Source organism: Solanum verrucosum, unplaced genomic scaffold (assembly GCF_900185275.1).
Source record: "Solanum verrucosum unplaced genomic scaffold, falcon-dt-bn FXZP01000278.1, whole genome shotgun sequence".
NCBI lineage: Eukaryota > Viridiplantae > Streptophyta > Magnoliopsida > Solanales > Solanaceae > Solanum > Solanum verrucosum.
The window spans coordinates 786,316-799,525 of NW_026020332.1; the positions used below are offsets into that span (position 1 = coordinate 786,316).

Sequence of the window (13,210 nt, forward strand, 5' to 3'; positions counted from 1 at the left end):
TTATTAAAAAGAAAGAAATAACTTGAATCTCAAATAAAAAATAATAATTAAAATTTAGGCCTCCAACTTATTTTTGGCTTTAGGCCACTAATTAGATTGAGCCGCCACTATTCTGCGCCACGTCCTAACCTTTTTTTATGAATTGCTCACCTTAGAACCATATTATGAAATTTCTTGCTCGCCTCTTCGCCAAAAAACTCAACTTGAATTTCTAAAGTATCCTTTTTTTTCTGGAACCAGTCCATTGTCATAGTTAAAGAAAAATAAGAAACCCCAAATTCAGCTCAAGATCATAGTAATTAAATCCTCTAAAATTTTGGGAAAATAAACATGCAACATATGTGGAAAGAACACCATTTTTTTTGTTTTTTTAAGAAATCATGACACGAGAAGAACAAAGACAGACTACTACGGACAATTATATAACAATACAATTATATAACAATGACGAAATCCTGAAACGAAAATAAAAAAAACACAGACAACTAAAGACTTATATCACAAAATCATAAAACGAAAAGAACAAAGACAGACTACTATAGACTTATATCACAAGATCATCGACAATATACTACGTATACTAGTAAAGATTAGTAAAAATATCAAGCTGAGTCTTTGCTTTAGAAAGAAACCTGTGTATAAGAGACCTGCAAGGCTGTGGAGGTACCTCTACCGGCACCGGCACCAGTGAGACTGGTGGCTGTATCAACCGTCCCTGGGATTCGAGCCCAAAATCTCGACAATCTGGGCTGGATTTTCATTCTGCGTCAGTGCCTTTTACTATTAATTGTGTGCCTTAAAATCATATTATTGAATTTCTTGCACGGTTCCTCACCAAAAAACTCAACTTGTATTTCGTCAGGATGTACCGGATTTTGTCAGGCGAAGAAGAAACCTGAAGTCAAATAAGTTTTTGATTTTGTTTTTGGGTACATTGACTTAGTCAAAGAATATTTAAATGTAAAGTGGTGTAGATTTATATTTCCAATATTTTGAAAAGTTTTCCTACTTTTTTTTTAATTTCAAATTTTAAACTTTCCCCTTCATTATCTTGTTAGAAAAAGCCTAAAATAACCTTGAACTAGGAATGGGCATAAATATCGAAAAACCAAACCGAATCGAATTGAACTAATTCGTTTTTTTGGTTTGATTGTGTTATTTTTTCGAAAGTTCGATTCTTCAATTCGGTGTTCGATGTAAGGTTCTCAAAACTTCGGTGCACCGAAGAACTAAACTTTTATTTTTAAAAAATGAAAATTAAAAATATTTTTTTTTTATATATATGGACATTCTCTTATGACTAAGCACAATATTGATAAAAGACAATTTTCATTGGCGGTGCCGCACTTTCTTAATCTTAGTATTCGCAAAATGTTCGTTCACATGACTGAAGAATATCATGTCCAATGGATTGAGGACTTGGGAAAAGTTTGGTCAATTAGTTATTAATATTTAGTCAAGTGGACTAGTTATAATTTTTTTGATTAAATTTTATTAGAAGTGTTTTTGACTCAAACTTGTGGTAACTTTTTAAAATTTCGTTATTCTATAATATTTAACTATTGATTTTTCTTGTAAATAGTTAGAAGTCAGTGATGTTTGTTAATTTTTATCTTAGTGTATTTAACTTCTAAGTTAATATTTACTCACTAATGTATGTTTTTTTTCTACTTTATAGGTTATCTGTAAGAGTAGTTGAGAGATATGAGCATATCAAGTACAATTTATGTTCAATTTTTTTTATTAAATTAAGGTTAGATGAAACAATTACTTAAGTGGAGAACAAATAACTTTGTAATAATTTATTATGCGATTGTATAATTTTTTGTTTATTTGATAAGATTGAATAAACAATTGGAGTTATTTTAATAGTTTTACAACTTATGGGATTTTTATGTTTATGAGAAAATATACAACACAAAAATTCCATATCACATGTCCAAACAAACCTTCAATTTCATCTCATGATTCCATATCATGATACCATATCATAATTCCATATCATGATACCATATCGCATTGCCAAACGGACCCTTAGTCAAAGAATATTTAAATGAAAAGTGGTGTAGATTTATATTTCCAATATTTTGAAAAGTTTTCCTACTTTTTTTTAAATTTCAAATTTTAAACTTTCCCCTTCATTATCTTGTTAGAAAAAGCCTAAAATAACCTTGAACTAGGAGTGGGCATAAATATCGAAAAACCAAACCGAATCAAATTGAACTAATTCGGTTTTTTGGTTCGGTTGTGTTATTTTTTCGAAAGTTCGATTCGGTGTTCGAGGTAAGGGTGGTCTCAAAACTTCGGTGCACCGAAGAGCTGAACTTTTATTTTTAAAAAAATGAAAATTAAATTATTATTTTTTATTTATATATATGGACATTCTCTTAACTAAAAATTAAAAATTCAACTAACAATTAAATCATTCATGAACAAATCAGTGTAACAACAAATGCATAATTCAATAGCTAACTTCAAATATTAATTTCCAAGAGAAACTCAAACATATTTCTACCAATGTACATTATGTAAAGGAACCGTCTTCGTACTTGTTTTTCTCGAGAAATAGTTGGTGGCACAATGTTCTTGAAAAAAGACAAATATAATATTTTAGTTAGCATAATCAGTGTTCCACGATAATACGCATCATTCCTTAACATAGTTTTAAATTTCTAAGTATCTTATACTTTATCCTTATTTTACTTTTCATTCACACCGAAAAACCAATTTAAAAACACCAAACTAAACCGAACCAAACCAAATTAGTTTGATTTAATATACGGTGCACACTTTTCGACTCAATAGCTGACTTAGGACGAGTTTAAGTTTCAAATACAATACCAATTATATTCAAGCTTAAAATAGTGTACTTACCAAAATCAAATTTATCTACTGTTCTTTTTGGAGTTCGAAGGATTCCAAATCAGGTTGGAAATCTATTTAAAGTTGAAGGTTCTTGAATCTTTGAATATAATTAATTGTGAAAGTAAATTTGGTTTATGATTTGGCAGTTGATTTGTTGAATAAGATGGAGGAAATATCGAACAAAATCAACGAAACACCATTTTTGAAGTAGAAGAATTTCACATCTTTCGCAACTCAATTTCAAAATTTGAGAACTTACGTTTGTAGGTTACTAGTGTCAAGATCATTTGAAAAATCATTTATTTTACTTAAATTTAGGTTCACTTACTAATTTGGGTATGTATTTAAAGGAAAAGTAAATTCACCATGGGAGGATTTTACCTTTAAAGAAGCTTGAAGAACATCCTCTGTGAGAATTTAGTGTCACGACCCGAGCCTACACCCTGGACGTGGCCGGCATTTGAAGACCATTGCTAGTCCCCAAGCGAACCCTCATCCTGGCTGACTACAAGCGGAAAACTGATTCAAGCATACAAAGCTTAAAAACTGAAATAAAAGTTCATAAAACTTAAATACAAACTTTAAGTCCAAAGAAAACTCTGTTTAATAAAATATATACAACTCGCCATAAAAAGGCAACTTTAGTCTTTAAAACATTTAATAAAATAAATGATACAGACTTCTCAACTGTACTGACTATCTATGAAGCCTCTAACTGATAAAGATGGAAGTCGGGACAAGATCCACGACATCCTAACAACTGATATAACTAAAAGGTAAATGAAATCCTCCTAAAGCAAGGAGGCTCACCATAGCTAACTCGAACTCTCGGATGTATCAACGAAGCTCCTGTTGATGATCCTGAATACATGTGTCTGCATCATGAAAAGATGCAGGTCAAATGGCTCAGTACGTGGAATGTACGAGCATGTAAGAGGAATTCTAAAACATAAACATAAGCTTGAAACTTGATAGAAATGAAACATACTTACCTCTTCTCAAACTTATTCAACTCAAGGAATACTCAAGGGTACTCAAAACTACTCAAACTTACTCAACTCAGAATTACTCAAGGATAAGATACTCAACTCCAAGATTAGATACTCAACTCAAAGATATGATATTCGACTCTGGATACTCAACTTTGAATACTCAACTAAATATGACTGAACTCATTTCAATATAAAGCAATTTAAAACAAGTGCAATATAAAGAAACAAATTGTTTAAAAACATGCTGTCAAATCTATGTGTATGCAAGGATACACCATAACTCTGAAATGTATATAAAAATACAATAAACTGATGTATATAAAAATACAATAACTTCTGTGGGAGTTTCTCTAACCGACAACCATCACATAAGAGCTATAGTGATGATACAGCGATCTACCTCACGCTGCCAGCGCATCCTATACTCGGCCAAGGGTATAGGACCTGAACTACTAATGGATCCACTAGTCTATCGTGAAAAGGATTCATCTAAAAAGTATGACCCTTTTCTACCCATGATGGCTACATGGTTTATGGGGGCTGTGAGTTGTCTGAACTCTCCCCATATCGGTGCTCAATACTACTCCCAAAAATATACTAGCTCTTATGTTTTAAAAACATACTTCTTTCTACTGATTTGAGATAATTGCTCAAAAACTTAGCTCAAAGGCTATCTTGGAAATCTCAGTTTTCCTACTTGCTTCATTTAGAAAGCTATTACTCTTTTCTGAAAACTAGCCCGAAGGCCCTTTGGAAATCTCAATTTCCGTTCTTATTTAAATGTGAAAACATTTATAAACTCTTTGGGAATACTTAATCCCCATATACTTTTGAAGAAAAGGACTTCAAACTTTACTCTTCACTCTTTACTGAACTCAAAACTTAAGTCTTAAAACAAAGGTAAAGCATTTGTAAAAGACTTCTTAAAATGTGGTTCGTGTCGAATGATGGACATGAATGACTCAATGCAAGGTTTTCAACAACCACAGATAGAACTCTAATACTTGGAACTCAAGAACTTCAATAATACTACTCATTTCAAGAATGCTCAACTCAGAAGGTTCATGCGGAATTATGACCATGAACGACTCAACTCAAGGACTCAAAGATACTTCTCTTCTCAAGACTGCTCGACTTATAGGATTCATGCGAAATTATAGGCATGAACAATTCAACTCAAAGACTTTATGGGTAACATGTAATAGTCCCATGTTTAGAAATATAATCTCAAAGGGGATTAGGAACTCAATACTCAAGACTTAGAACTTGAAGATACTACTCCTCTCAAAGATACTCAACTTTTGGAGTTCATGAAGAATTTATGGGCATGAACGACTTGACTCGTAGGTCTACATAACATTATGAAACTCATGTATGTGACTCTTCTCATTCTCTGACTTACTTCCTCAAAACTTAGCTCAAATCGATAGTTGATCTCAAAGGATTCACAATTGAACTCAAAGGCTTTCTTGAACTCTACTCTTAACTCTCTCTTGAATTTGAATTATGAATTCAAGAGTTATGATTCATGATATGAAGGATCTCAATAATAATATAGCTATTCGATAATTAGGAATATAACTTTTAAAACAAACGTGAATTCAAGAACTCAAAATCAACTTATCTCAAGAATACTCAAATCTAGGGAAAGTATCTTAGATTACTCTTTTATTGATCTGAAAGTAGAGGTAGGGCGTGAGGACGAACTAGTCCAACACTATGATAGCCTCACATACCTAGAAGAACAAGATTCTTGAAGAATCTTGAAGAAGAACTTGATTAGAAGCCTTGAAACCCTAGCTTGAAGGTAAACAATCAAGAAAACCTTTCTTGAGATTCTCGAGTTAGTTTCTTGAAATCTCTATGGCCAAAAATATGATTTTCATGAGTAAAGATGAAAATCTGATTGTTTTGAGCTTTTTATTTGTCAAGAAATTCGTTGATGGTTTTCTTGGAGGTAAAAGGCAAAAACAACTCTTTTTAATATTTTCCCGTCGGCTAATTCGTAACAGCACTGTATAGGTTACTAAAATAGTCATAACTTTTTACTCAGAAATTGGATTGACGCGAAATTGGTGGGGTTGGAAAGTAGATTCAATTACCTTTAATTGGATAGGTTATGGCTCACGTAACTCTTAATATTCTAAGAGATATGGTCGTTTAAAGTTGACCCAAGCAGAATCTTACATTAAAACTTAATAAAACTTCAAGAACTCATCAAGAACTCTAATCTTTAAATTTCAAGAACGAAATTACGCTGAATAAATCATGATTGGTGTGTGGGTGAAAGAACCCAACACTATGGAAGCTTACATACTTCTTAGGGATCAAACCCATGGCGAAAATCCGCTACAACACGCAAAATCTCGACGAACGTTTGATCCTCTCCTCTTTTCTCCTCTTCTCTCTTCTTTTCTCTTCTTGAACTCTCAACTAAAACCCTAGGCTAATTTTAGGATTATAAAACTGAACCTAATAGGATTAGACCCTTAAAATATTACTAAAATCGAATTAAATCTGATTGGGTAAGGAAAAGACCAAAATACCCCTCTCTATTTTCGGCTAACCTTCCTTAACTGGGCAGCCTATCTTCAAAAGTCCATATCTCACTCATCCAACCTCGAAACATAGCAAACTCCATGGCGTTGGAAAGATAATTCAAAGATCTTCGCTACGGTATTTGGTAGCACACCTAATTCATCTTGAGCTAGGAGTTATGGTTGTTTGAAGTCGACCCAAAACTCATACTTAAGAATAACTTGCAAAATTTCAGATTTTGCTATTTTCAATTTAATTCTTTTTTGAACTCAAGCTGCTACATCTAGTGAACTTAACACTTAAGAAATTTTAATTCCTCGGTAAAATCCTACTCACAACGAAGGATGGTTCAAGTCTTAATTCGAAAATTTTTCTGGGGTGTTACATTTAGGTGGGGCGGGTATGGGTTAATTTGGTGGATCCAAATTTGGGTCGGAATTTGATTAGTTTAGGTGAATTGTAGCACACCAATAAAATCATGCCACGTAATAAATGATATATTTAATAATATTTTAAAATGTGGCCGTCAAAAATAAGAGCATTTCAGGGCCAATACGTTAACGTCAAGGGTACTTTAGAGCCGAAAGGTCGACGAAGGGTATTTTTGTACCAAATTCGACAGTTCAAGGGTATTTTATGCCCTTTTCCGTTATCTTGTAGCTAAGTGTACGATAAATGAAAACGAAATCAGAAAAATCCCAAAATGGGCAGTACAACTTATTACACGTATAATCAATCAAATAGCGAAACACCTGAGTACATTACTCATCATACACAACATTGTTCGTCCTAATCAAGTGATGAATATCCATAGGATAAGCATCAGACGGTAGAAGAGCATTATAAGCTCTGTTAGTCGCGATTCTATTGGCAATCTCTGTTGGATGAAAATTATCATAGAAAAGATAAATCCCTCTAAGAAAGCATGGAGTTTCTCCAGGAACACATTGTCCTTCAGGCATCGTTTCCAAAACGTTACAGCATGGACGAGTAAACACACTAAGGGGATCTGAAGCCAAGCCAATTATGTTAAAAAGGCACAAATTAATATGTCATTAGAGAAAAAAATAATGTTTGAGTACCATACCGATGATTGATGAAATGCTGTACATGTTTATATATGTGAACTTTGCGTCTGGAAAATTGGTATTAAGATCATCTACAAGAGACTTTAGCTTGCTGTTAAATTGTTGAATTGCATTATTTGTTGAACTCACACATGTACGTGTATCGTGTTTTTGTAGCTCTGCTGGAATGCAGCCTATTTGGCCTAGTCCAAATAGGGCAACTTTCCTTGCTCCATCTTCATATAAAGTCTAACCACATGATATCAACATTAGCTAGTGTAATTTAAAATTATTGGTAAATAGAGTGGAGTCGTAACGTACCCTCAGATGTTGTGAATATTGATCAATCAAGGCAGTTGCATATTGGGTTGGTGTATATAAATGACTTGAGGGATATATTTCAGGCATCAAGTAATTGTTGATGTAGTCATTGCTCCCTATTCCAACTATGAATAGACACTTATTCAAGTGCTTTTTAGCTGAAGTTGTATTCCCCACTAAGTTAGCTATACGAGAAATTGTTGTTTGATGATTCTCCAATTGCCTCCCCAAGTAAATCCGATCACCCTGAAAAGACAATTTTATAAGTAAATTCCTTATGTTTTTGCATTGGATGTATAAAAAATCAACACTTACAAGATGACTTCCACTGTCATTACGAATTCCAGCTGAACCAGATGCATAATTTACACCTTCCAAGATCTCACTATCTTTTACACTTGCAAAAGGGGGAATGTAGTGATCAAATCCCAAGTATTCCGCTGCAAATTAAACATGGAGAAAATCAAGTCAATTATATGTATATAACGGTTGTTAATTAATAAGATGAATTTTGGATCTAAATCAATCCAGAAAGCTAGGCCAATCATTAGGTATGATTTGCCTAAGATCGACTAGCTTTGTATGGAGATCAGATTACAACATTCTACTCATTCACAATATGTGAGACATCCATGGTCTCCTGGCTCACTAAACATCGATCTGGACATCTGGTGTGTGGACAATATAATACGTGGTGATCACCATATTAAGAAAATAAACCTTAGATTTAACTCAACTGATCAAAAGCTAACTCCGAAATGAGAATTGCATGTTCAAGATCATATAATTAATTAGAGAAATCAATAGAAATGAAAATTTTGAGAAACAAGCTAATTAATTAAGTAGTTGAGACTTAAGACCTAGGAAGTCAGCCGTGTTACGGCCATTGGTGAAACGGCCGGTCGGACGACCATCCTTGAAGTCCACCCCATAAGGTGGGTAATTAGCCTTTGCCGTTGTGTTAAGGTCATTGTTGTTTCCATTATCAAGTAACGAATCTCCAAATATGAAGTAACATGGTACTTGTGGTGCACCTTCAACAAATGTTTTTAAGTTCAAAACTACAAATATTGTGGCAAATATCTTGCCATAACAAGCCATTTCAGGAGAATGAGAAGAAAAAATGAGTTACTATATTGTACAATTGGACTATATGGAAGAAAAGAATTTTGTAAGTGATTGACAATATGGAAAGTGAAAGAGAAACTATATATAGAAGCAAACAAGGAGTATAATATAATTAAGTTGCTAAAAAGCTATGTTTAGAACAAATCATTCATGCCATCATATAGAAACTCTACAAACAAAAAGAGGAAATTTTCAATTTGTACGTGCTTAGCACCACTTCCAATGAATTTCCACATGATTAAAGAATTTTCGAAAAGCAATCACACGTATGAACATAATAAGCTCGTGCAATTTATATATATATATATATATATATATATATATATAATACACCCTCTATCTCAGTTTATATAACTTACTTTCATTTTTAGTAGTAACACATTTCTATATTAAGTAACAATTTAATTTTAAAATGCATGATTTTTCCTTAATGAAAGTTTATAGCCACACAAATATGTATTACTTATTTTAGACCACAAGTTATAAAAAAAATCTTTTTTTTCTTAATCAAACTAACTCAGGTAAAGTATATATATAAGCCTACACCAATAAAAGTCAACTCTAGCTATGTTCTCACAGTCGTTTCTACGAAGTTGATAACTTGATATTGCAACTTTAGCTTAATTTCTTTTCACTTTAGGCAGATTTTTTATGTTATTACTATAAGCTAATATTCATTGTGATGCATGCAATATTAGAAAACAAAACAAAATCAACCCATCACGCTCTCCCCTATATATATTATTTACTTTCTTAGTCCATTTTTAAATGTCCATTATATTAAAAATAGATGTTCAATTTGAAATACTAAGAAATAATTTATCATTTTATATATATTTTATTTTTATTATTAAATAATATTCATTTCCCATGCATTTTCCAAAATATTAGTATAATAAACTTATCATTTATTAATTACACTTCTTAAGGAATATGTATATCAAGTTAAATATGAACAAGTAAAAATGAACGAAAAGTAATAACTTTGAAGGATTAAAAGAAGTCGTCTATAATAATTTATTTGTGTTACCATCGACAAGAGTCGACGTCGCAGACAAATAGAATTTATTTAATTCTTTTTGGATGATATTGATATCGATATAATACAAAATCATTGGTCAAAGCCATGTGTTTGGGATTTTTCTTTATTTGAAATCAAGGAATATTTACTAAATATTTTATAAAAGGGGAAAGGAATCTTGATTTAGACACCACCAACTCCTTGCAAGTTGCAACCAATTAAAAGAGCCCTTTTTATAAAAAAATTTAAAAAAAAATTGTACATATTTTCAAGTGCTCTTGCTGGTACATTAGAGTTGGAAAATGAAAAATTAATTGGCTAAAATCTTTCAAGAAAGAAACATGTAACAACTCAAATTACCAACACCACAACAATATGTATTATAATCACTGAGAACACAAATTACAACTAGGAGCAAATAATATCAGTCGTAAAAGGAAATCGAAAAGATAACAAGGGAGGATGAAGACCAGAAATCACACAAATAGAAGAAGAAGATGAGAGGAACAAACTTTTTTTACAATACGCATGACCCTTTTAACAAACAATGGTGCCTTTTAATCCTTTGACTCTAGCTTAAGAAGGGGAGTATTAATGTAATTGATAAAATTGTTGTCATCAGGTTCGAGCTGTTTGTAGACATTCATGGCTTAGGAAATGTAAAATGTAGAGACAATAATTTCCCCATTGAAAAATTGGTATTAAGATCAGCTACAAGAGTCATAATTTTATATTTTGATGCATGACCCTTTATTATATAACAAGCTACTATTATTATATTCATCATGATGCAAATCAATGTGTCGTATTAAAAAAAAACAATCAACTCATCGCGTACTCTCTGTTGACACCCAATTTTGACCCTTCACAATATAAATTAATCATTTCGAGTTTCTTCAATTTTAAACGATTTAAAATAATTAGTTTTATAAAATTTCAAAAAAATAAATGATAATAATAATAATAGTAATAATAATAATATAGCTTGCAAGTTATTTTAACTAGTTTTGTCACATTTTATGATTGTTAGATAATATATATGTTTTACATAATTACGTATATAATTATTATATTTTATGATTATTCGAAAATGGTCTCAAAAAAGATTTTAGTTTTAGTTAAATATTTGGTTAATTAGTTTAGTTATATAATAGCTTCTTTTTTTTTTAGTTTATATTTGAGTTGATTATTTTATTTTGTTAATATTAAGAAGCTCATTAATTAATTTATATTAATTCATCTTATTTGGCTTTTTAGTCGAATCAGTAATTAAACTCAATTTGGCAAACTTGTCAATTTTCATAGGCCATAATTGCAATTCTTGTGACTATTTCCTAATTTGCAAAACCTATCCACATTTTGACCCTATTTTCAGCCAAGAAACGGGCCAAATTCCACTCCATCCTTTAAGCCCACTTAGCAGCCCACCTAAAGAAACCCATTCCAAACAACAACTCAACAATTCCAATTCAATATTCCTTTTTCAGCAGCCCACCAAATAACCTGCGCCCAGCCCATTAACCTACTGACCCAACCCAACCCCTTTTCCCCTTTAATTTCAATACATACAGTAGCGTACATATCCAAAAAAACAGAACCCCCACCGCCCATACTCTTCTTCTTCTTCAGACGAAACCCAGAAAGCTAGTAAATGTCAACATCCACAGTCGCTCAGACCGGAAATCCCGCAGCAAATCGCGTCATCTTCTTCCCCTCTCCCTTCTTTTCCGTTGAAAATGGGTGCAATGGACAGCTTTATTTCTTATCTCTTCAAAATTTCGAATTTCAAATTTCATTATGATCCATATTTTCAACCTGTTTTTCCCCTTTTTTAATTGGAATCTCCCCTATAAATACCTCTGTTCTTTCATGTTAAAAGAGGGAAGAGGAAAAAGAAAGGGACGAACAAAGAGAAAAAAAAACATAGGAATTTGAAGGTTGGAGAATAGTATTCTTTGAAATCAAACCCACGAAAGTTTGAGCCTCGAATTTTTCGATCTTCTTTCAAGTTCTTTTGCTTTTGCTTATCGGTTGGTGAGAATCGCTATTCAAAGCTCGTTTGTTTCGGTTGCTGCCCACAAAAGGTAATTTCTGTCCTCCTTAATATTCTTATTTCCATATCTTACTATTTCTTTTTCAAATAGTGTGTTGGATGCTTTGATTGCTGTAAGAAATAGGTCGCTATGCCTTAATACATTTGGAATATTATCATGTGTCATATTCTCTGTTCATTTTAGGTTATTTTGTAGGTTTCGAAACGATGTTAGACGTAGATGCTTTCATGAATATGTCACTAAACCAGTTCGCTTTTGCTTGTATTTCGCTGTCTTTGAGTATCGAGCTATCCTAGTTTGTTGTTGTTAATGTTGTCATACATGTAAAGGCAAAAATCTCAACTAACTTTCTACTACCTAACATGACCCATTTTGAACAAGTCTATACCATCTTTCTGCTTAAAATCTTAGTCTTGTTAAATTTAAGTGTTATCTCTTAAGATTCCGTGGAGCATGAATTTATTGGCGTTGATTTTTCATGTGTATAGTGTGCTGATTTTTCTTTAGTTTAAGATCAATTGCTAGTGGTTTGGTCATATGTTATATAATCTTTGTACTAGTCTACTATGATAAAGAATGAGCTTATGCTTAGTTGATTTCCGGCAACGCGCAAGCGAGATCGTACAGATCACGTGTTAAGCCATATTGTTGTTTACTTTATTAGAATCTAGACCTTATTTTAGTTTGAGTTTGTTGAATATATGGTTAAGTGTCATACACCATTGATGAGGACAATTTCCATGTTGCTTAGCATTTTCGTTCACTGCATTAAGTGCTATTGCTTAACAAATGTCCTTTCTTATGGATATTGTGTTTGTCTGTGCATATTGGTGCTTGTTAGTTTGTGTAGTAGTGTTGCTATATTTAATATTGGAATAGAGCCTTTTTCTCTTCTTTTGCTTAACTAATTGGGTCTGCTAGGTGCCTTCAACATCTCTTTTTTTTGTTTCGTTATTATTTTTTCCTTGGTGCGATTAGTTGGCATTTTTAGGCTTTTATAGATGGTTTTAATTTTGAATATTGTGTGATATGTGTCATTGGTCAAATGTGCAGCATGTTTATCACTAAAAATATATGTATTTTCCATCATGAACACATCATTGTTTAGGCCATCTAAATGTTCACCAATACTACTAATGGCAACTTATCATCTGTTTAAAACATGATACATATCTCTCTGGTTGGTTGTCTAAATAATAAGTTATACGTTGTTAAAACTTCATG

The 13,210-nt window shown here is 32.3% G+C and overlaps 1 protein-coding gene across 1 annotated transcript; it reads right to left on the reverse strand.

Moving 5' to 3' along the window:
• Positions 1-7,128: 7,128 nt before the first annotated feature.
• Positions 7,129-8,902, reverse strand: LOC125836139 (GDSL esterase/lipase At1g29670-like). The gene is made up of 5 exons (XM_049515224.1): positions 8,644-8,902; positions 8,099-8,223; positions 7,784-8,029; positions 7,483-7,711; positions 7,129-7,404 (listed from the first exon to the last, which is right to left on the reverse strand). Exons 1-5 carry the CDS (start codon positions 8,882-8,884, stop codon positions 7,157-7,159), a joined length of 1,089 nt encoding a protein of 362 aa, XP_049371181.1. The 5' UTR covers positions 8,885-8,902; the 3' UTR covers positions 7,129-7,156.
• Positions 8,903-13,210: the final 4,308 nt, after the last annotated feature.